This window comes from Xenopus laevis, chromosome 2S (assembly GCF_017654675.1).
Source record: "Xenopus laevis strain J_2021 chromosome 2S, Xenopus_laevis_v10.1, whole genome shotgun sequence".
NCBI classification, from domain to species: Eukaryota; Metazoa; Chordata; class Amphibia; order Anura; family Pipidae; genus Xenopus; species Xenopus laevis.
In genome coordinates this window covers 164,609,713-164,632,633 of record NC_054374.1, presented here as the reverse complement: position 1 = coordinate 164,632,633, position 22,921 = coordinate 164,609,713, and the positions used below count along the sequence as shown (strand labels likewise).

At 43.2% G+C, this 22,921-nt stretch overlaps 1 protein-coding gene across 2 annotated transcripts; it reads right to left on the bottom strand.

The window, feature by feature from the left end:
- Positions 1-357: 357 nt before the first annotated feature.
- LOC108710043 (microtubule-associated protein 6 homolog) lies at positions 358-21,980 on the bottom strand. 2 transcript variants are annotated; one of them, XM_018250407.2, is made up of 3 exons: positions 20,618-21,980; positions 6,833-7,046; positions 358-722 (listed from the first exon to the last, which is right to left on the bottom strand). In XM_018250407.2, exons 1-3 carry the CDS (start codon positions 21,385-21,387, stop codon positions 522-524), a joined length of 1,185 nt encoding a protein of 394 aa, XP_018105896.1. In that variant the 5' UTR covers positions 21,388-21,980; the 3' UTR covers positions 358-521. The 2 variants fall into 2 exon arrangements, with proteins under 2 accessions (XP_018105896.1, XP_018105897.1); XM_018250408.2 differs by lacking the exon at positions 20,618-21,980 and adding an exon at positions 17,261-18,337.
- Positions 21,981-22,921: the final 941 nt, after the last annotated feature.

Sequence of the window (22,921 nt, the reverse complement as noted above, 5' to 3'; positions counted from 1 at the left end):
CAGAGCTTTATGGATAACAGGTTTCCGAATAATGGATCTCATACCTGTATTATGATAACATTTATGTATTTGTACAAGTAGACATAGGAGGAGTATAGAATAAAGTACGCCATCTTTCAGATGTAACTTGAGTTATCCCAAAATCAGAGCGCAGTTATAGTTATGTTTCCACTTATCTGCCCAGCTAGTCCCCAGGTGAAAATGACAATGGCTCAAAATTAAATTTTGGGATAACAATGGCCACATCTTTATTTTGTTATGTTAATGTGAAGATAAACACCCTTTCAACGTGTTATATTTCCCATTCAGTTTCCAATCAAACACATTGATACCCGACATAAAGAAAATCAAAGAGCCCTCCCAACGTGACCCGTGTTTGTGAAGGTGTCTAAGTGATGTCTACTCTCACAAGAAACACATGGAATAGTGTAAATACAATCAGAGCCTCGGCAGATTCAAAGTCTCTAACGTATTTTGTGGCCTTCATCATCAAAACAAGAAGAATAATAAGTGCTGTGAAATTACTCTTTCGCCTCAGCCAGTTTATTGTTGATCTCCTTGCTTTTCTCCTTCTCCTCTGGCTTTGTGGTGGAGGTGCTCTCAGCGTCCTTCTTCTTGGAAGCCCGGCCAGGTGCGATGATCTTTTCTTTGGCCTTTTTCACAGGTTTATGGCTTGTCGATGTCTTTTTTGGTTTGGAAGTCTGAACGCTAGGCTTCTCCACCTGCACGACATGCATACAAACCACAAAACACACAAGACAAAGACACGAAGAGGTGGGGAAAAAATAGTTTAGAACAGAGGTGCAAGGAGGCTTCCATACGCTACAATATTTGGGTTTTCTTGGTTACACCCAGTTATCTACAAGGAACACAGTACAAAACATATATATTGCATTTTTTTCTACTTCTAGACAAACATTTTGAATGTCCTTGATTATTTCTTGTCATTAGTATAGAACATGCTTTATAAATCAGTAGCTAGGCTCCTGGTGCAACATTAGACTACAGATGAACAGATGGAGCTTGTGGGGTAGAGTAGAACATGGTTTTTTTTTTACAATGAAACATAAACATCTCCAAATTTTGATTAATTACAGGCAGAATTTTGAAATTAATTATGCAGCCGGAGAAGACTGTGGGCACAAGAATAGATTAGGCTGCTGTTGTACCCATATTATTACATTATGTTAATACACAAATCACAATATATATATTAAAGATAAAAAAACTGTATATTGGTAGAGAATTACACTTAGGGACCATAATCTTGTAAAGCCGTTGAACTAGTCAACATAGGGGTTGTTCAAATTACAGATATTAATTAATTAGTGGAAGGGGAAATGTGGGGTGCAATATAAGAAGCCCCAGTTGAAGGGTGAGTGGAAGTTACATAGGAAGGATGTGGAAACCCCATGGAAACGTGTTCCAAATCAATGATTGTAAAAGCTGAATCGTCATACACAGGTAGTGATGGGCGAATTTGTCCCGCTTCGCCGAAAAGTTATGAGAATTTCCTGCTGTACTGATCCCTGTAGCAGCTTCATATTTCAATAGTAATAATAACAATTAATAATTTCATTCATTTCCAACATAGCAATTCTGACTATTGCAGTGTTCCTCTCTGCCCCACTGGATATATACAGTATATATATATATATACTATAGCACAGGTATGGGATCAATTAACTGGAAACTCGTTATCCAGAAAGCTCCATATTACAGAAAGGCCGTCTCCCATAGACTTCATTTTATCGAAATAATCAGCATTTTTTAAAATAATTACCCTTTTCCGTGTAGTAATAAAACAGTAACTTGTACTTGATCCCAACTAAGATATAATTAATCCTTATTGGAAGCAAAACCAGCCTATTGGGTTTATTTCATGTTTATTTGATTTTCTAGTAGACTTAAGGTATGAAGATCCAAATTACGGAAAGATCCATTATCTGGAAACCCCCAGGTCCCAAGCATTCTGGATAACAGGTCCCATATCTGTACTTTAACATGCTATGGTTTATAATCTTATAGTTTTATTTTATATTTACTACTTGTTGACCATCTTATGATTTGATCCTTTATTGCAACTGGGCTGTGTGCTACTCTTGGATCTCATTGGTTACCAGTTATCTATAGGATTCCGGCATTGAATGGTCTACTTGTCATTCTTGGTATGCCAAAAAATTCAGTTTTTACCTTGAAAATTTGCCTTGGATTACAATTAATTTGTTCTACTACTAGAACATATGTACCAATAAGAAGATCTACTATGGGTACAAGAATATGTCACATTAATCTAAGGTTTGCATAGATTTTACTTAGACAATTAATTCCATCCAGGATGTGGCACTTGCAACAGGATCTTGAAAAACTGTCAATCTGGGCAGCTAAGTGGCAAATGAGATTCAATGTTGATAAATGTAAAGTCCTGCACCTGGGATGTAACAATATCCACTTATACCCTTAATGGGACTGCACTAGGCAAATCCATAATGGAAAAGGACCTTGGAGTCCTTGTAGATAATAAACTTGTCTGTAGCAAGTAATGCCAGTCAGCAGCATCAAGGGCAAATAAGGTCTTGAGCTGTATTAATAGGGGCATAGAGTCAAGGGAGGAGGGGTCATTCTTCCACTGTATAGAGCACTGGTAAGGCCCCATCTAGAATATGCCCTACAGTTTTGGTCTCCATCACTCAAACAGGACATTATTGTATTAGAGAGGGCACAGAGAAGGGCAACTAAGCTGGTAAAGGGAAAATCTGAGCTATGAGGAAAGACTGGCCAAATTGGGGATGTTCACTCTGGAGAAGAGGCGCTTAAAGGGGACCCGTCACCCAAAAAAATATTCAAAATCCTATTTTATCCCATTAATCAAGCAAAATTAACTTTAATTACTCTATATAAATTATTTATAATCTTTTTTCTTTCCATCTGGGAATTCATAATTATAACAAGCAGGCAGGAGCCATTTTGTGGACACTGTTATTAAGACAAGTCTTGTATCATCTCAGAATCTTGTTTGTGCACCAGAATGGGGACCTGATGTCCATCCCCATGTCCTGGTTACACAATTAAATGGTGAAGAGAACTGGGGGGGAATGTGGGGAGAGCAGTGACATGTAGGAAGTGCTGAATGGAAAGTGAAAGTTATTGCCCAGGGCATAGAGGAGGGGCAGACAATATTTGATTGACAGCTGAGATTTGTAAATGAGCTTACAGCAGCTATGAATGCTTTAATAAAAAATAGAAACTGGATTTCTTGTTTAATTTAAAAAGGACTTTTATTATACAGATTTTTGTGTCTGGGTGACAGGTCCACTTTAATTACTCATCAGCCTTATATTGTGACATTTCTATTCTATGTGTACTGTATATTGTGAGTGGCTCCCTAAGCTCAGTAAGTGACAGCAGCACAGAGCATGTGAATCAGTGAATCAGAAAAGAAGATGGGGAGCTACTGGGGCATCTTTGAAGACACAGATATTTACTGCTAAAGGGCTGTGGTTGCTGTACAACATTTCTCCCTACTTCTTTAGTTAGGCTTTAGTTCTCCTTTAATAAACTCTCCTAAGCAAGTCTCAATGGAGAAGACAGAGTCCTGACCCTAGTGTTGATAGACATATAAACAGATCTAGTCCTGCCACTATCCAATCACAATGGACACCTCTCTGTCAGCACTGCTTCCCTGTATGGGGTTGAATGCTCCAGACTTTCATTCTAACAGCTCCCCAGTTTACAATAAAGTTTTATTTAGACATATTGTTGCATCCAGTTAAATAATAGAAGAACGAACACAAAGCACCAGCCAGCCAATGAGATTCCCTCTACACAATCATCATCATGAATCACAAGTTTTTCTTGTTCAACTGAATCTCTTCCATGACCCAATACAGACAGTATTAGACCCATTATCTGTTTCTTACTTGTTTCTCATATAACACAAGTGGGTCACATTGGTTTAGAAATGGTACATTAAAACACATTTTGTGGCTGGAAATGTCTTTAAAATTGCTAATGACTGAGGAACAGTAATTACACCACAATAATTACACCATAAAATAACCAGAGCCTTCTGCTTTATACCCAAGTCTGCAAATTATTCAACTCAAGGACCAAATATCCCTAAAATATGTCTTTAGCACTCTGGCAATTTAAGCAAATATTCATGTAGAATTGCCCAGATTACTAGACATTCTTTCCTTCAAGCCCCTCGGCCAATGGCTTTGAATACTAATGAATTGGGATCCTTGGCCACTGTATTGGCAGGCTGCCTGGTCTGAAGCTTAATTCTGTCTTTATTAAATCCAATATTCATTGGTCAGAAATGTTAATTGTTTTTAAGCACCATTCTCAGAGAATTGTTACTCAGTTTGGCCTAACAGACCATGAGGGAACTGTAATAAAAGTTTGCTACTGGTCCAGTAACCCATAATAGCAAATCAGCAGGTAGGACTTCATGGTCAACTGATTCATTGCTATGAGTTACTAGAGATGGGGGGATATTGCCCAACTAATAGCATGGATATTGCTTAGTTCATGGGGCTTTCAATTCGGCGGTTACAAGTTATCCGAATGATCAGTCTATGGGGCAAAAAGTTGGATATCTCTACCAACTCTGGCAATCAATGGCTCTAGCAAGAAGATTCATATGTGAGGTTAGAGAAGCTGGTTTAAGGTGGCCATACACGATAAGATCCGATTGTTTGGCGAGGTCACCAAACGAGCAGATCGTTCCCCGATATGCCCACCACGGCAGGAAGATTTCGGTTATATCTAAACGCTTGTCCCAGGGACGGACATTGGATTACTACAAAGACAATGGGCGCCAACGGGTTATAGGATCAACTAGGCGATGCGGTCCTTGATCGCAGGAAAAATCAAACCCACCCAATCATTATCAGCCCGATTTTTGGCCAAATATCGATCAGGGAGACCCGTCGGATGCCCCACATATAAGATGCTGAATCAGTTTAAATGACCGATATCGGCATCTTTAATGTGCCCGTGTATGGCCACATTAAGAGGCTTTCTGATCCAATCAATATATTTACAGGAGCAATCAGGGTCGGACTGGCGCAGTCGGGGCCCACCGGGTTGTGAACCTCGGGGGCCCCGTGCACATGCGCAAAAACTAGTGCGCATGCGCGAACGTCAGGCCCAACGTGCGCATGCGCCAATGGCAATTAAACAGCGCCGATCAACTTTTTTTCCATTCGGGGCCAATCTAGGGCCGGGACTGGGCCGGCGGGGGCCCAGGGCCCACCGGGTTTTTTCCCGGTTTCCCGCCAGCCCAGTCCGACACTGGGAGCAATCATATGTTTGATTTTCAGCAGGTGACCTGTTGTTGCTTGGTTGCTATGGGATACTAGCCCCTTTTGCAAAACTAGCCCCTTTTATTACATTATAATGTTGTACAACCCCAGTTTGTGCTGTTTTGGTAGTGAATATGTTTATAGTAGTCTTTGGGTGAGTTTCTGTCATATAATTTCATTTCCAATCCTAGGGGATTATATCAGGCAATACAGGGGAGTCTGGGGTAAGACAGTATGAAAACAATGGTGTCTTAAGCAAACCTGAACCTGCAACAAACTAATATGTTTATAGAGGGGAATGGGAAGACAAAGTAAAAGGATTGTGACTGCACTTTCACATTTTAATATTTAATTCAAAGAGTAAAAAGTACTGTGGCCCTTAAGGTAAAGGGAGGCAGAAACTAGCAGGTAGAAACAAACAACAGCCAAGCTTTAAAATAATGTGATCATTATACCTGTATAGTGCTTAGAAATACACTCCATAAATTCAATTGGGAACACGGAGTATCCAGTTTAAGTGATCATCACTAGGTAGAGAGGGTTTATTTTTAAAGCCATGAGTTATTCATAGTGGCCTGGCCTTGCAGTCACCTTGCTGACTCAGTATTGATCGGAGTTATTTCTGATGGCTTTTTTTTTTTAATTTATTTTGGCAGCGATACAGTCAAACAATATGAAAAATTATTAAAAATTGTCGGGATGATGGGGACGCGGATGTTTGAACACAGCCAGGAGGGAGTCCTGCTTGAATATATTTGGAATATTTTGGGTTTCTATTCAATTGGTTCCCCTGATACATAATATCTGTAACTGGCATCAGAGACACACGTGGAGATTCAGGGAGATTTAGTCGCCTGGCGACAAATCACCTCTTCCTGGGGTGACTAATCTCCCCGAAACTGCCATCCCGTCGGCTAGAATCTAAATTGTCGGCGGGATGGCACTCGGAGCTCTTTGTTTTCTGAAGTTGTCCCAAATTTCCTAGTGAGGCAACTTCGGGCAACTTCTGAAAACGAAGAGCTCCGTGTGCCATCCCGCCGACGATTTAGATTCTAGCTGTGGGAAGGCATTGCGGGGAGATTAGTCGCCCGAAGAAGGGACGATTTGTCTCTGGGCAACTGCAAGTTGGAGTGATATCACTCCCCTCCCTTCCCCCCAGTATCCTAACAAAAGAACAATGGGAAGGTAACCAGATAGCAGCTCCCTAACCCAAGATAACAGCTCAATGTGATAGAAAGGAGGTAATTGCAGGAAGTCCACGGCAGCAAGCTGAGTCTGCAAGTGTATCTTTATTGGGGTAGTGAACAGCACACTACATGTTTCGGGCAAGGCCCTTTATCAAGTGTCAAGATAACAGCTGCCTGGTAGATCTAAGAACAACACTCTATAGTAAAAATCCAGGTCCCATTGCGACTCTTTCAGTTACATTGAGTAGGAGAAACAACAGCCTGCCAGGAAGCAGTTACATCCTAAAGTGCTGGCTCTTTCTGAAAGCACATGACCATATAAGTTAGCAGACCTACCTTAGAGGATTCCTTGTAAGGTTCACTGTACAAACTGCGTATCCTTCTCCGCTCCATCAGTTTGTTGTCCCCAGCGGCTGGCTGGTTGCATTCCCCTTTGAACGTGGCCTTGTAACTTGTCTCGTGGACAACCTTCTCCTCGGGCGGGTGGTACTGAGACTTGGCTTTGATTGGCTTCACTGGTTTAATGTCGGTCCAAGGTCTAAACTCATTTCTGTAAAGTGAAAGTTCAAACATGAGGTTAACCAATTAAATGTTTACCTTACAATAGGAGAGAAGCAAACTCTACCTGATAATTGGCTGCTGTGCATTACTTCACCTGGAGCAAACTCAGCCTATTCCATGACCTTGCCCTCAGTAGATCATATTAATGCATCACACCACCATCAGGAATGAGATCCATCAAGATCCATCATGAACAATGTTTGCAATGTGCCCCATCCAAATTTGTGGCTTACCCCATGGAGGACTACTCTTAGTGGAATGTTCCTCACCTTTTTCAGTCTTAGGTATTTGTCATTTGAATTTTCTAAAAACTGTTCCAGAAAATGTTAAGACTTGTGTGAGGCTCCCACAGACTTTCATGGTTGATAATGATTGAGTTATAGGTTAAATGGCACAATAGAACGATTTCCAGTCAAACATTGATGTGGCCATTGGCTGAACAGACCTTGGCAGGTCTGAGTGCCCAATTTAGTTTTTATAAAAAAATCTTGATATGAAATGTAACTAAAATATTGTCTCACCTTTGATAAACTAGCCTTCTCAGTTAAGAATTTAATTAGCTACAGAAAATATAAAGGGTAATAGGTTTTTGTATTAAATGCACAATTTTACAGTCATCGACATCGACATTCACTTTCATTTGCCTCATCTCAAAGCAAAAATCCTTTCATCCCCATGTAAAGATGATGTATCATGCCTGAAGACAGTTTTGTGCCATCCCCATTTATATCAAGTCTCACTTTTAAGTTATTATTAAAAAAAAAATAATCATAAGTGTGAGGGTAGATGTAGAACATCTCAGTAGAATGTCCTTCAATTGATTCTGTGCCCAAGTATCATTAGACTTTTTGTGACTCAGTATCGGAAGCCTTGGCAAGTTTTATCAATAACCCTTCTTCCAAAAATTGAATCCATTGATTTGCCAAAAAAAACGACACTGACGTCACTCTATAACTGTCTAAACTTCAGGACAATCTCTCGGGAAGACACAAGATCTTCCCCACTATAGATTGTCATGGTCTATCATCTACAAGTTCTAATTCTCAAATTCATCCATTTCACGATTCAATAATGCAAATCCGTGAGTGTTTCTTTAGGCCACTGGCAATTAATTCCACAAGCCAGAGCCCAAGAAGTTTAAAATGAAAGACCTGTCTACACTCATGTCTCTTAGGACTTGGATGGGGGAGGCTTCCATCTGCCCAGCTGCTTTGATCACATCCATTCTGTCAAAGTGATGTTGGCCTTCATACAAGTCTGGCCTACTTCTACTTCCCACATTTAGATATATGTGGATATAAAAAAAAATCAATAACTTATTATTTCCATTTCTATTGTCCCAGCAATTCCATTGCTCAACATTTGTTACTGATACATATAAAGGAAGCACTTGGATCTAGTGCAGATCTGTTCCACACAGATGTAATGACTGACTTAAGGTGGCCACAAACGTAACAATTACGATCTTTCTTGGAAAAGATGTTTCCAAGAAAGATTGTTTGTTTCAATACACACGTGTAGAGCTGAATCGTCAGATATACTGATAGAAACAATAGAATTCTACCTGTATCTGACAATTTTGCACTAACTAACAAAAATTTTCTGTCCAGTCCGATCGATGAGCCGACCAATATCAAAGTCTTCTGCCAACATTGGTGGGGTTTACTCTTTCCCCACCATACACGCACCGAATATCGTTCGAAAGTTTGTTTTGTACAATATTATCTGTGCGTCTATGGCCTCCTTTATTTGAGAAATTACCATCAATGTGTTCAGGGCCATGTCGGATCCAATGGGATCTGGGTGCATCTTTGCCACCCTCCCAACTCCATCCCAGTCCCGACCTGAACAGATATTGGAATATTTGATATGATGACTCTATGTATTTTTAATGGAATGGGTAAGTTAGGCTGTAGGTGCAAATACTGACAGTTGTTGTGATGTACCTGCTAATGTAGGTGACAAGGTTAGTGGGGCTCCCTATGTTTCCTGAAATTATGGGTTGGCATGTCTAGGTCATTTATAAAAATCGTAGACTGAATATTAAATAGGTTGGCTGCCCTGGCTGACCACAGTGGAATGTTTGGGCAGAAAATTCCCAACTTGCTGTTGTACCTTGAGGAACAGTAGATGCTGTAATATTGGTGGGACCACATGGAAGAACCCATAATGTCCAATTCAGGGCTTATCGGTGAGACTGGCAGAGCCTACGATAATGAGGACAATGACACATGACAAACTTACATACGCTCTAAAGGTGAGACATTTAGCAATGCTACAAATAAACTATTCTGGATGGGTTTATTGGTCCTCTCAATGGTCCTTCTGAGGTTGGAGAGAGACACAGGTTAAACTATGTGTATAATTACAATATTGTGCATCACACTTGTAAGGGGGTAAACCGAGTAATTGCTGAAAATGTTGTTGTAAACTGTGTGTGTCAAAGAGAATTTGTTAATGTTATAGGTGTGTGTGTGGTTAAAACAAAAATGTTATGGGAATAGGTGTAATGTAAGGGGTTGTGCACCTTTGAGTTAACTGTTAGTATGATGTAGGGAGTGATATCCTGATGCAATTTGCAATTGGTTTTCATTTCCTATTATTTACGGTTTTTGAGTATTTTAGCTTTTTTTCAGCAGCTCTTCAATTTACATTTTAAGCAATCTGGTTGCTAGGGGACAAATTCCCCTACCAACCATTCACTGATTTGAATAAGAGACTGGAATATGGATAGGAGAGGACCTTACAAGAAAGACAAATAATAAAAAGTAATAAAAACGAATTATCAGCTTAGTGTTTATGAAAAATCAATCAGGCAGCTCTGGGATAAATCTTACTGTATCTATTGTAGCAAAACAAGGAACGCTTTGCCCCTCTTGGTCATTGGAGAAGGAGTGACGGGCATATTCGGATACATTGGAGGCCCCTCTGCATTTAGTGCCCCTGCCTGGAGACTTATGAAGCAGTGTAAGGATTTAGCACCCAGGCTTTGGTGCAAATAAGTGCAGCCATAGTGATTTCATGAAGATTATTAGGAAAGTCCTTGTGATGAGTGTGCCTTAATGTAACCGTATGCTCCCACCTTCTCCCAAACTCCTGTCCCTGTCTGTACCTTGTGAAATTTTCCTAAAACCTCTCTGACTCAGACCTGTGACTGCCCAATCTCATAAGCTGACAACTTGGAATATTTCTATATTAATTCTCCTTCCATCAACCTCAAGACGGTCTAGGGATGGGCGAATTTGACCCGTTTCTTTTCGCCAAAAATGTGCCACGGCGAAATGTCGCCGATGCCCATTAACGTCTATGGGCTTCAAAAAAATGTTTTCGTGTGGCAACATTTTTTTTGACGCGCGACGCCATACAAGTCTATGGTCGTCATTTTTGCAGCAAATCAAGGCGAAAAAATTCATCCAATCCCTAAAGACTATTTTTAGCCCTTGATTGGTTGAAATAGATGTAACAGGACCCACTGCAGGAGCTGATTAGTGATGACCGAATAAATGCGGCTGTCACGAATTTGCGACATATTTCTCCTGCGTCAAAAATTTTTGGATGTGTTTCCGAAAAGTCAGTCGCGTGCGTCAACACTATTTGGACGCCCATTGGCTTTTAATGCCAGAGTCAAAATTTTTCACGATTTATTTGCGAAATTTTCACAGTTTTGCAAATTTCGCGGGAATTTCGTGAATTTTTCGGCGAAACAAAACGGGAGAAATTCGCCCATCACTGCTGATGTTCAGGGTCCACTCTCATAGCAGTAGATGTATAGATAATGTTATGTGTATAGCTGTTATACAGAACCTCTTTGTGTCTGGATCCACTAGATCCTGAGTTCCCTGGGGGATCCCCTGGTACTGTGATTGGCTAGTCTGACCCTGTATAAAGTTCCCTTTATATGGTAGGTTTGGGGGTTGGGCCTTGCTGTAAAGTGCGTATAATACAGAAGGGAATGTATTGTCTCTATACACAACATGACTCCGTTGCTGCTCTTGTTCCCCTAGCAACTGCTTTAACCCTTTAGCTCAAGCTGATTGGCTGTACTGCTTCATTATCACATCGCATCTCAGTGCAACAGCTGCTTCCACATTCCAAGATTCCAAACAAAAAATTGCAGGATTTTGTTTAATTAAAAAAAGAAATGGAGAGAACAATTTTCTCCTGCAAGTTGTATTTACACGTAACATGGTTGCAGCTTAAACAGCCTAATATACAGCTTTACCTTTTACATCTTGCCTTTCTATACACACACTATTCCACTGCAACACCCCCTTCTTCTACCTCCATATTGTCTTACTATACACAGCCGCTCAACAATAGTCAATCCAGAGGATAAGTCCAGCCAGCTAAGTAGTACAGAGCCTCATGTTTACTCATAGTCTGTACAGAGATCCCATAAAACTATGGCAGCATAGGTATTCCCTGTACTAAGCACAATTCAGCAGGAACAGTCCCTAAGTTTGCTCATAGTCTGTACAGAGAGATCCCATAAAACTATGGCAGCATAGGTATTCCCTGTACTAAGCACAATTCAGCAGGAACAGTCCCTAAGTTTGCTCATAGTCTGTACAGAGAGATCCCATAAAACTATGGCAGTATAGGTATTCCCCTGTACTAAGCACAATTCAGCAGGAACAGTCCCCTAAGTTTGCTCATAGTCTGTACAGAGAGATCCCATAAAACTATGGCAGCATAGGTATTCCCCTGTACTAAGCACAATTCAGCAGGAACAGTCCCTAAGTTTGCTCATAGTCTGTACAGAGAGATCCCATAAAACTATGGCAGCATAGGTATTCCCTGTACTAAGCACAATTCAGCAGGAACAGTCCCCTAAGTTTGTTCATAGTCTGTACAGAGAGATCCCATAAAACTATGGCAGCATAGGTATTCCCTGTACTAAGCACAATTCAGCAGGAACAGTCCCTAAGTTTGCTCATAGTCTGTACAGAGAGATCCCATAAATCTATGGCAGCATAGGTATTCCCCTGTACTAAGCACAATTCAGCAGGAACAGTCCCTAAGTTTGCTCATAGTCTGTACAGAGAGATCCCATAAAACTATGGCAGCATAGGTATTCCCTTGTACTAAGCACAATTCAGCAGGAACAGCCCCCTAAGTTTGCTCATAGTCTGTACAGAGAGATCCCATAAAACTATGGCAGCATAGGTATTCCCTGTACTAAGCACAATTCAGCAGGAACAGTCCCTAAGTTTGCTCATAGTCTGTACAGAGAGATCCCATAAATCTATGGCAGCATAGGTATTCCCCTGTACTAAGCACAATTCAGCAGGAACAGTCCCTAAGTTTGCTCATAGTCTGTACAGAGAGATCCCATAAAACTATGGCAGCATAGGTATTCCCCTGTACTAAGCACAATTCAGCAGGAACAGTCCCTAAGTTTGCTCATAGTCTGTTTTATGGCAGGTATAGAGGCTCTTTAAAAATGGCAAGAGCTTGAGTTATATGATAATGAAACAGAGTAAGGAATGCCTACATGCAATAGAATTAACCCACCCAATAATGGAACTTAACCTTTAGATCATTTCCTTTAAATATGGTAAACTGGTTGTTAAAGCCCACTGTTAGCTGTGACACCCTCAGCATTTCATATAAAGGAAACATTGGCTTAAATATCTTGAAAGTAATAATCCTGCCATTAATTCCCTCTTAGATTAGTTCCGTGGGGAAACTCTCTATAGATAACACTGCTGCGAGTCAGTCTCTGTCGCTAATTGGGATTTGAGCGCTTTGAGCTTGAAATTAAACACAAGGCCGGGTGAGAAAGGTGAGGGCCCCAGGTGTTGAGAGATGGGGCCCCAATCTGAGGACAACACTGTATAGAATTCAGGAGTATGAGCACATGTACAAAGGCAACTTCGTATTGTTCTGTTAATGACTTTTATTGCATTACTGCAACAAAACACCATTCTGTCCCATGGGGTGTTAGAGCTCGGAGGGAGCGATGAGCACTAACAGCTCTCTGAATCGTCACGTCCAATACAAGCGAATCATTAGAAGAAACTCTTTCCATGAAACCAAATCACTCGAGAGCAGAAATGATATTGCTAAACCTGAAAGCATCAACTCACTGTCAAAAAACAATAACATAAAGGCGGTATAAAAGTGATACCTGTAACTAATAGGGACCCGCTCCTTCCCAACTTTCCCTTCTCCCCAGAATCAGATCCATTTCACATCATTATTCTGCATGGAAATTGACCTTCTAGTTATTGATTTATTAATGATTGACAGTTTTCCTCCGTGTCTTTGTGGGAATCTCTCCGCTTCATGTTATTTTTCAGGCTCATCAGATAACACTGATACCTACCCCTTGTCCCCTAGTCTTTCCATCAGGTCCCGGCTCTTGTAACATTTGTGTAACATTTGTGTTGTGGAAGATCCACTCCCCCCTCTGCCTGATACAATGAGGTCCCGAGAGACAAGTAACCGGTTCTATATACATTTCCCTATTTGTCTTAATATCCAGAAACTCAATACTTTGTAACTCTCTCACTTCCCTACAAGATTCTGCTCATTCAACAATATCTAATAATAACAATAAGAATAATTATTACTGGTGAGTTATCCTGGACTTGCTTTGAGGTTCCAGGATCTTTCACTGGTTTGCACTATATTGGGGCTCATTTCAATAGACCGGGAGAAGAAGTGCAAAGTGACCCCCCTTGGAGATACAGTAATTCAGGCAGCATTAGTCTTGGCCCCTGTGTTTAAATATATCACCTTTTTTTACATTCCTAGAACTGACCCTGTAATATTATCTGAGGGCAACTCTAGTGCGTCACTCGATACTTGCACTTATATTTGTTATTGCTGTGTGACATCATTGCTCTTGGCGTGAAGTCACCCCTCAGTGACTTCTAATATCCTTATTATTTACAGAAGGGGGTACATTATCCCTTATAATACATGAGTGATACTCAGAGTTCCCTGTATAACTCAGCCTGCAGCCTTGTGTCTTTATATGGTCACAGAACAACCTCTCAGTGACTTCTAATATCCTTATCATTTACAGTAGGGGGTACATTATCCCTTATAATACATGAGTGATACTCAGAGTTCCCTGTATAACTCAGCCTGCAGCCTTGTGCCTTTATATGGTCACAGAACAACCCCTCAGTGACTTCTAATATCCTTATTATTTACAGAAGGGCAGGGTCGGACTGGGGGGCCCGGGGCCCACCGGGACTCCAGTCCAGGGCCCCCCTACAGGCCCCCGTCCCCCTGCTGCAACGCGCCGTGCGGCGCCCTTCAGTGTGCATGCGCACACGGTGGCACCCTCTGTGTGTACGCGCGCACGGCGCTGCGTCTGCACGCATGCGCACACTGCGCATCGACGAAGATTTTTTTTTTTATTTCAAAAAACAAGATATCTGTTGAGGGGGCCTGGCCCGGCGGGGGCCCACGAGGGTCGGGGCCCACCGGGTTTTTTCCCGGTGTCCCGCCGGGCCAGTCCGACACTGCAGAAGGGGGTACATTATCCCTTATAATACATGAGTGATACTCAGAGTTCCCTGTATAACTCAGCCTGCAGCCTTGTGCCTTTATATGGTCACAGAACAACCCCTCAGTGACTTCTAATATCCTTATTATTTACAGAAGGGGGTACATTATCCCTTATAATACATGAGTGATACTCAGAGTTCCCTGTATAACTCAGCCTGCAGCCTTGTGCCTTTATATGGTCACAGAACAACCCCTCAGTGACTTCTAATATCCTTATTATTTACAGAAGGGGGTACATTATCCCTTATAATACATGAGTGATACTCAGAGTTCCCTGTATAACTCAGCCTGCAGCCTTGTGTCTTTATATGGTCACAGAACAACCCCTCAGTGACTTCTAATATCCTTATCATTTACAGTAGGGGGTACATTATCCCTTATAATACATGAGTGATACTCAGAGTTCCCTGTATAACTCAGCCTGCAGCCTTGTGCCTTTATATGGTCACAGAACAACCCCTCAGTGACTTCTAATATCCTTATTATTTACAGAAGGGGGTACATTATCCCTTATAATACATGAGTGATACTCAGAGTTCCCTGTATAACTCAGCCTGCAGCCTTGTGCCTTTATATGGTCACAGAACAACCCCTCAGTGACTTCTAATATCCTTATTATTTACAGAAGGGGGTACATTATCCCTTATAATACATGAGTGATACTCAGAGTTCCCTGTATAACTCAGCCTGCAGCCTTGTGTCTTTATATGGTCACAGAACAACCCCTCAGTGACTTCTAATATCCTTATCATTTACAGTAGGGGGTACATTATCCCTTATAATACATGAGTGATACTCAGAGTTCCCTGTATAACTCAGCCTGCAGCCTTGTGTCTTTATATGGTCACAGAACAACCCCTCAGTGACTTCTAATATCCTTATCATTTACAGTAGGGGGTACATTATCCCAGTGTCGGACTGGGCCGGCGGGACACCGGGAAAAACCCCGGTGGGCCCCGGGCTCTTGTGGGCCCCGCCGGCCCAGATCCGCTACTTAGTGGGGCGGCGCGACCCCACTTTGTTTGGGGTCGCGGTAGAATACAATGGCTGCGCATGCGCACAAACGCGGCGCCGCGCGCATGCGCACAAACGCGGCGCCGCGCGCATGCGCACAAACGCGGCACCGCGTTTCTGCGCATGCGCACTAGCCCCCCTGCAGCACTCCGGAGCGGCAGTGGCGGCTGGAGGGGGCCCTGGGGCAGTAGCCCCGGTGGGCCCCATGCCTCCCAGTCCGACCCTGCATTATCCCTTATAATACATGAGTGATACTCAGAGTTCCCTGTATAACTCAGCCTGCAGCCTTGTGCCTTTATATGGTCACAGAACAACCCCTCAGTGACTTCTAATATCCTTATCATTTACAGTAGGGGGTACATTATCCCTTATAATACATGAGTGATACATTATATGCCACATGCAATATAAGAAATAGAGGGGGCACAATTTGCTCCATACAGTCAATGTGAGTTGAATTAAGAGTCACATAGTAGTTAAGGTAAAAGAAAGACTCATGCCCATAAGTTTTAGCTCAGTGAATAAAAAGATATGATGAAACTTAGGGCACAGACCAATCACATTTATATTCAGCAGGGGGACAGTGTGTTGGCAGGAGTAGCTCAGATCACATGAGATTGTGTAGGAATTGGATCTTTTGGAGCCAAAAGAAGAGCAGATTTGGGACATGAGTCCTGATTGGGAGGTTGTATTATTATTAGCCAATGACGTGCAGCCTGTTACATTCTGGGGGAGTCCTGGGAGTTATAACATGCAATCACTGTATCTCTTTAATGACACGATTGATACAGTGATACAGTGATACAGTGATACAGTGATACAGTGCTGGGGATCAGACGAGTTTAATATAGAGGGTAAAATAAACAAAACAACTCATCTCACACATTTGTTCTTTATTTATAAGTTTATTCTCCAGGGAGGTTTGTGCACAGCTGTCTACCCCTGGGATCATTTACCTTCTGGTGCCTGTAAAAAAAACACTCTATGTAGGACCCCATTATTATATAAAACAGGCTTCTCCATCGTGCAGTCATACAGCTGATGAACAAACAAATAATCACGCTGAGAGTTGTAGTTAAGTCTTAGCTGCAATCTGCAAGTTGCAATAGACTTGATCTCTCAGCCTCCTTATCCTCCCTTAGCATCTACACTGTCATAGTTTTATGGGATCTCTCTGTACAGACTATGAGCAAACTTAGGGGGCTGTTCCTGCTGAATTGTGCTTAGTACAGGGAATACCTATGCTGCCATAGTTTTATGGGATCTCTCTGTACAGACTATGAGCAAACTTAGGGACTGTTCCTGCTGAATTGTGCTTAGTACAGAGGAATACCTATGCTGCCATAGTTTTATGGGATCTCTCTGTACAGACTATGAACAAACTTAAGGGGCTGTTCCTGCTGAATTGTGCTTAGTACAGGGAATACCTATGCTGCCATAGTTTTATGGGATCTCTCTGTACAGACTATGAGCAAACTTAAGGGGCTGTTCCTGCTGAATTGTGCTTTGTAAAGGGGAAAACCTGGGGCTTTAACCAGGGAAATATGGAGACTTAGGCAAGAGTGATCTGAAGCCAATGAAAACCAGCTGAAGGTACAGTGGCCCTTCAGATCCTCACACTATATATACCTTTATCTAATAAAAAGAAGATAAACCCAGTCTGACCTGTAGGAGGAACCAGCTCCTTTTTCTTTGGTCTGCGCTGGGCTCACTGTATCTCTTGGTGCCTGCGGCTCCTTGGCAGTCAGTTTGGGCATGTAGGCCTCTCTTTTCTGGTTTTCCTTGGTTTCTTGCACGACAGCAATCAGAATTTCTGGGGCCGTAATGAAAGCGGTTGGGCCCTTTGCCTTGGCACTTTCCGTCGGCTCGACGTTGATTATCTTCATTTCTGCTGGTGCCGCCTTGGAGATCACAAACTCATTTTTCCTTTTAATTTCACTGGGAATGATGGGCATGGTGGGGCTTGGGCTGAGCTTTGGGATCCATGGATGGTCTCCTTGGCGGGGAATGGGCCAGGAGCGAAAGTCCTTCTTGTACTGAGTCTCTCGTTCTAGAGGCGCCTCAGTGGGTTGGTATTCAATTCTCGGCTTGCAGCTGGGTTCCGGATTCGCCTTCCACGGCTTGTAATCCTGGCGCATGACCGAGCCCCTGGCAGAGTCTGGTTTCTTGCCGACATCCCTTGGTAACTTGCCCAAGCTTCCAGAATATGGAGCCGAGAGCGATGGCTGCGTTTCTATGGCAGCAGACCCAGGGCGTGGTGGAGCCCCATCTGTCACCTCGGAATATTTGGAATACATTAAAGGCACCGCAATGTCGCCCTTGTCTTGAAGGTTCCCAAAACGAGCGATGCAACACGCCCTGGTGACACAAGGCCACGCCATCTTCTTGCACCTTGAGCTTGAGAAGCAGCGGAGAAATCCCTTTTTATCCCTCGTCAGGTAATTCTTCTTCCCAACACCAATGGCCAGAATATATTTGTGCAGCAGCGATGCCTGGTTACAGCCCTGCGAGCAGCAACTCTCCTTCACTATGGAAACAAACGGCTGCCGAAACACCCTCCTAGCAAATGAAAGATGGCTAGCCTCGTCCCCTGGGATCTCACTGACTCACCGGCAGATTGAGGGGCACTTGCTACTATATCTCTCTAACCCTGTTATAATTCTAAAGGCATATTTACACCCTGCTTAGAAGAATCCATCTATGATCAGAAGGGGAGGGGAAAAAAAAGGTAGCACAACAAAAATCCAGGAACCCCACCCACCTTGTCTCTGCGTCGCCAGATGCCAAGGAAGAGAAAGGAGTGGGGGGCTGTAGGGGGTGGGGAATTTAATACCGGCAAGAGATCGCCACAATGCTGCACTACATAAAAAAAGGGAGGAGGTTGAGATAGAGTTTAACCCCCCGGTGCCGCAGCGCTGATTTGTTGCATTGTATCGAGCCTGAGGCTGAGCTTTAATTGGATTAAAGGGAAAGGGTGGGTTTTCATGCCCCCGTGTCTGGCTCATGCAACTGCCTGCGGGTTATGGTTCTGTATGTGATCTGAACCTGCTGTCTGAATGCGCCGGGGCCAGGTCTGGACTGAGAATTAAAATAGGCCCTGGCATTTCAGGTACACAGAGGCTCAAACAGCCCCCACAGAGGCCCAAAAAGCCCCCACCAGCCCACTAAATAAAGACTTTCTATGGCACCTTATAGCAGCCCCTCTGGCATTTGCCAGAACCCACAGATTGCCAGTCCGGGCCTGGCCGGGGCTGCTGAGCAGGGAGGCAAGGGCAATGTCGGACTGGAGGTCCCTGATGGCCTCCAGTCCCAGGGGCCCACCACACCATCCCCTGGGCCCCCCAGCTGTAAAATCCTCTATGCTGCCGATTCACCCCCAACGCACGCTTACGTTTTTCCAGCACTTTAGTGTGACCAGAAAGATGAGCGAGCTCAGGATCAGGTCTGGGCCGGCAGAGCCCAAAATAGCCGGCGCCCACCGGGTTTTTTCCCGGTGTTCCGCCAGCCCAGTCTGACCCTGGACAAGGTGTTATATATTTTAAACAAACATATTATATACAAATACTGACTGATACAGGAGGCAAAGAAGTCCCTGCTCATTGGAGCTTCCATTCAAGCACAAGGTTTATACCAATCAAGAAAACCCACTGAATCCAGCCTTGAACTTGAACTTGCTACTAATATACTTGGCTCCATGGTCAGCCATTGCCTTCCCTGCATCAGCAGTGGGTGGATCTGGGAAGTAACTACAGGTATGGGATCCGTTATCTGGACACCCTTTATCCAAAAAGCTCCGAATTACGGAAAGGCCGTCTCCCATAGACTCCTTTTAACCCAAATCATTTTCCAAAATGATTTCCTTTTTCTCTGGGATAATAAAACAGTACCTTTTACAGGGATGGGACCCATTATCCAGAAATTACAGAAAGGCCGTCCCCCATAGACTCCATTATAATCAAATAATTCAGATTTTTAAAAATGATTTCTTTTTTCTCTGTAATAATAAAACAGTAGCTTTTACTTGATCCCAAACAAAATATAATTAATCCTTATTGGAAACAAATCTGACCTACTGGGTTTATTTAATGGTTACATGATTTTCTAGTAGACGTTAGGTATGAAGATCCAAATTACAGAAAGATCTGTTATCCGGAAAACCCTAGTTCCCAAGCATTCTGGATAACAGGTCCTATACCTGTACAATCATTGTACATACAGAAATATCACATGGACTATAGCTTTCTCATACATAAACTGTATACTTGAGTTTATTAGCTAGAGCTGTCGTGCTGTATTCATTGGCTGTCATGCCTAGGCTTATATGAAACAGCTCCCCCAGGTGACCAGATTATGAATATACATGATTCAGTGCTTCTATGGTTCCACCGAGCAACAACCTTTGCATATAAACAGGCTCATTTAGTATTGCGCCAGATGCAACACGAATAGACGGCACCGAGTTACACCATTAGGGCCTATGCCCCGAGCACTTGCACCCAGGACAATAACCTTCAAAAGCTGTTGGGTAGGAGGTTATCATTTTATAATTACATTTGATTTCTCAGAACAAGGTCCCTTAATAACTGACAATATAAGATCATTTTTACACCCAAAATATTAATTTGAATAAAGGGTAAGTAATCCCCATGCACATGAACTCACCCAGATCAATGCTGGGAGTGACACACCTTGTGTCGTCTATCAGTAACCATTAAACTGTATTTCCACCCAAAAAGTGCCTAATGAAAGAAAACATCAGCTTCCCAATATACATTCATTCCACATTTTCACTGGTTTTAAAGTTACTTCAAATTGTAATTGTTGTTTATGGGAGTTTAAGCACTGCTGTTTCTGACTCCTGAAATAATGGAGCAGTAGCCAGCTGTGTAGCACACCTGGAGGACAACTTACAAAATTATTTTAGGGTGGATCCCATATGTATTAAGTTGTATTAAGATATACAAGATAAAAAGGATAAAAGAATATAGATTGCTGATAGAACTGATGGATATGGTGTCTGACCTGTATGAGCTTCCTGCTCCCCTTTCCTCCTTAATCTGCCTGTTGAGCATGTCAACCGCATCCCTAGGTCTCATCCCATCCACGTGAAGTCGGCCAGATGGAGACTTCTCCCTGGTCTTCTTTTCGGGGTTTTCCTTGGATGGTGGTTCCTTAATGGGCAAACCACTGAATGTGACCGATGCCTTAACTTTGGGCACAACTTGTTCCGTGGCCTCCACTTTAGCCGGCTCTGTGGGCTTGTTCTCTGGTAGAAATACAGCTTGTTTCTTTCTCTTGGTCTCATTGGAGGCATTTGAGGCACTGAGGCCTGCAGCTGGTTTAGGGATCCAAGGATGATCCCCCTGCCTAGGTATAGGCCATGCTTTAAAGTCCTTCTGGTACTGGGTTTCTTTTTGAAAGGGGGCCTCCGAAGGCTGGTAATCAGTTTTGGGTTTGCAGCTTGGTTCTGGCTTGACCTTCCAAGCTTTGTAATCCTGCCGCATAACTGAACCGGTCAGAATTTTATCAGGCCCAAGCCCAGGTTGCTGGGACAAGTCTTTGGTGGAACCAACTTGTCCTCCATGATCCGCCTCCACTACTGCTGCCTGTGTTTCTATGGCAGCAGAACTGAGCCGTGCCTGTGGCTGCTGCAGGTGGGCATGATGTTGTGGGGCCCCTTCCGTCACCTCGGAATACTTGCTAAAAACCAAAGGCACTGCGATATCTCCCTTATCCAGCTGGTTCCAGAAACGGGCTATGCAGCACGCCCTAGTGATATAGGGCCATGCCATGCTCTCCACACTGGCAGCTGGTTGGAGGTGCTCTCAAAACACACAAATAAAGGGCTTGCTAGTTTGAAGGAACTCTTAGACCTTCTCTCTGCCGACCTTTCCAAATGTCCTACGTGTAGTAGTCTCACATACGCTCCAAGCCCAAGGCAAACCTAAGCAGAAGGTGGACTCAAACCCCTTCAGACTCCATTACATTCAACATAGATGGAGACCAAGGTCTCTCCAAGTCATGTTACATAGAACAAACCTCCGGGATGTCGTTTCACTGCCTTTCCAACCTGCCGTACGGCAACTGCAACAACAACAACAACAGCAGCAGCAGTGACGCTCTGGCAGAATGATATTCTCTCAGATGGACTAAGAGGATTCCGCAATCATTGTTACATAATCGTTACCCTGGTCTTCTGTCATTGTGCGGAGAAAGCAGAGGGCACAGAGATCTTCCTTCACACCCACTGTCTCCCTCTCTCCGATGCTCCCAGTCCCGTCTCTAGCAACCAACGACAATCAGGAGGCAAAGGGGCAGCATCTCTGCAGGAAGCGGCCCCACCCACAATGCTTTTCTGCATCCACAGATGCTGATGAGGGGACTGGTTGGACTGGAAGAGAATGGGAAGGGGGTGGGCTGCTCTCAGCTGGGGAGAGAAACCACCTTCTTTTACTCAGCAGCAGCGACTGAAAGGGTTCTATGGGAGGAGAGAAGCTTCTGACATTTTAACTATTCATGGTCTGCGAAAAGGGTCAGATCAAGCACAAAGGGATTAAATGACAATCTATCCACCCCCCCCCCCATTGAGCCTGATCTCCAGACTGTGCAGAGTGTAGGCTAAATGACACAAATATATAGATATTCAATACCCTGCTGATTAATACCAGGGAAACATACAAACTTGTTATTGCTCTTCCATAATTATAGCTGTTGTGAGAAAAGCAAACGTAAATATTATTATCCGTTCTCTTTTGTAGCACTGATATATTCCATAGTGCTGTACAGAGATGATATACTTTCCACTTTGTGCTGGTCCTTTAACAGGAGCTGTCCAGAAGAGATGGTGCTGAAATGCTGTGGATGAAACCACCTGGTGTGCAGGGTACAATCCCTCTGTAACACTGTAGTTGCCCTTTGCCCTGCCCAGTGGCTGTGTTCTATTGAAACCCCCAAACCCGAAGAGGCAGATTTTCCCCTGCTGAGATATTAGGGCCCATTTATGACCCGAAAGGCAGGGTGCCAAGAAAATTAGCGTAACCCACCATGTTTTTTCACTTTACACACCCTAACTTCAAGCCTAGGTGAATAGCCTCAGGTCTTTGAACAGAGGCTTCCAGAGACAAATTTCCAGTTTTCAAATTGTAAATTCGGCTCTTCTAGCTCACGGAGTGCAATTGCGCTTCTCTTTGCTAGCGTCCTGATCCTCCAACCACCCCTTGGACCCCCATGATTGCCCCTGAGGGCTGGTGTGTGCCCACCATCTCTGTGCTCTGCACCTTGCTCTGGATCTCTGCACCCATGAGACAGAAGTGCCCTCTGCATGAT

Bases quoted from the DNA above. Each gene is read 5' to 3' on its own strand.
- LOC108710043 (XM_018250407.2), bottom strand. From the start codon at position 21,387: ATGGCATGGCCCTATATCACTAGGGCGTGCTGCATAGCCCGTTTCTGG. The intron at 7,047-20,617 runs GTCAGACACCAT...TTCACTTTACAG, and splicing joins GGAGCAGGAAGCTCATACAG to AAATGAGTTTAGACCTTGGA. The intron at 723-6,832 runs GTAGGTCTGCTA...CATGTCGTGCAG, and splicing joins CTTACAAGGAATCCTCTAAG to GTGGAGAAGCCTAGCGTTCA.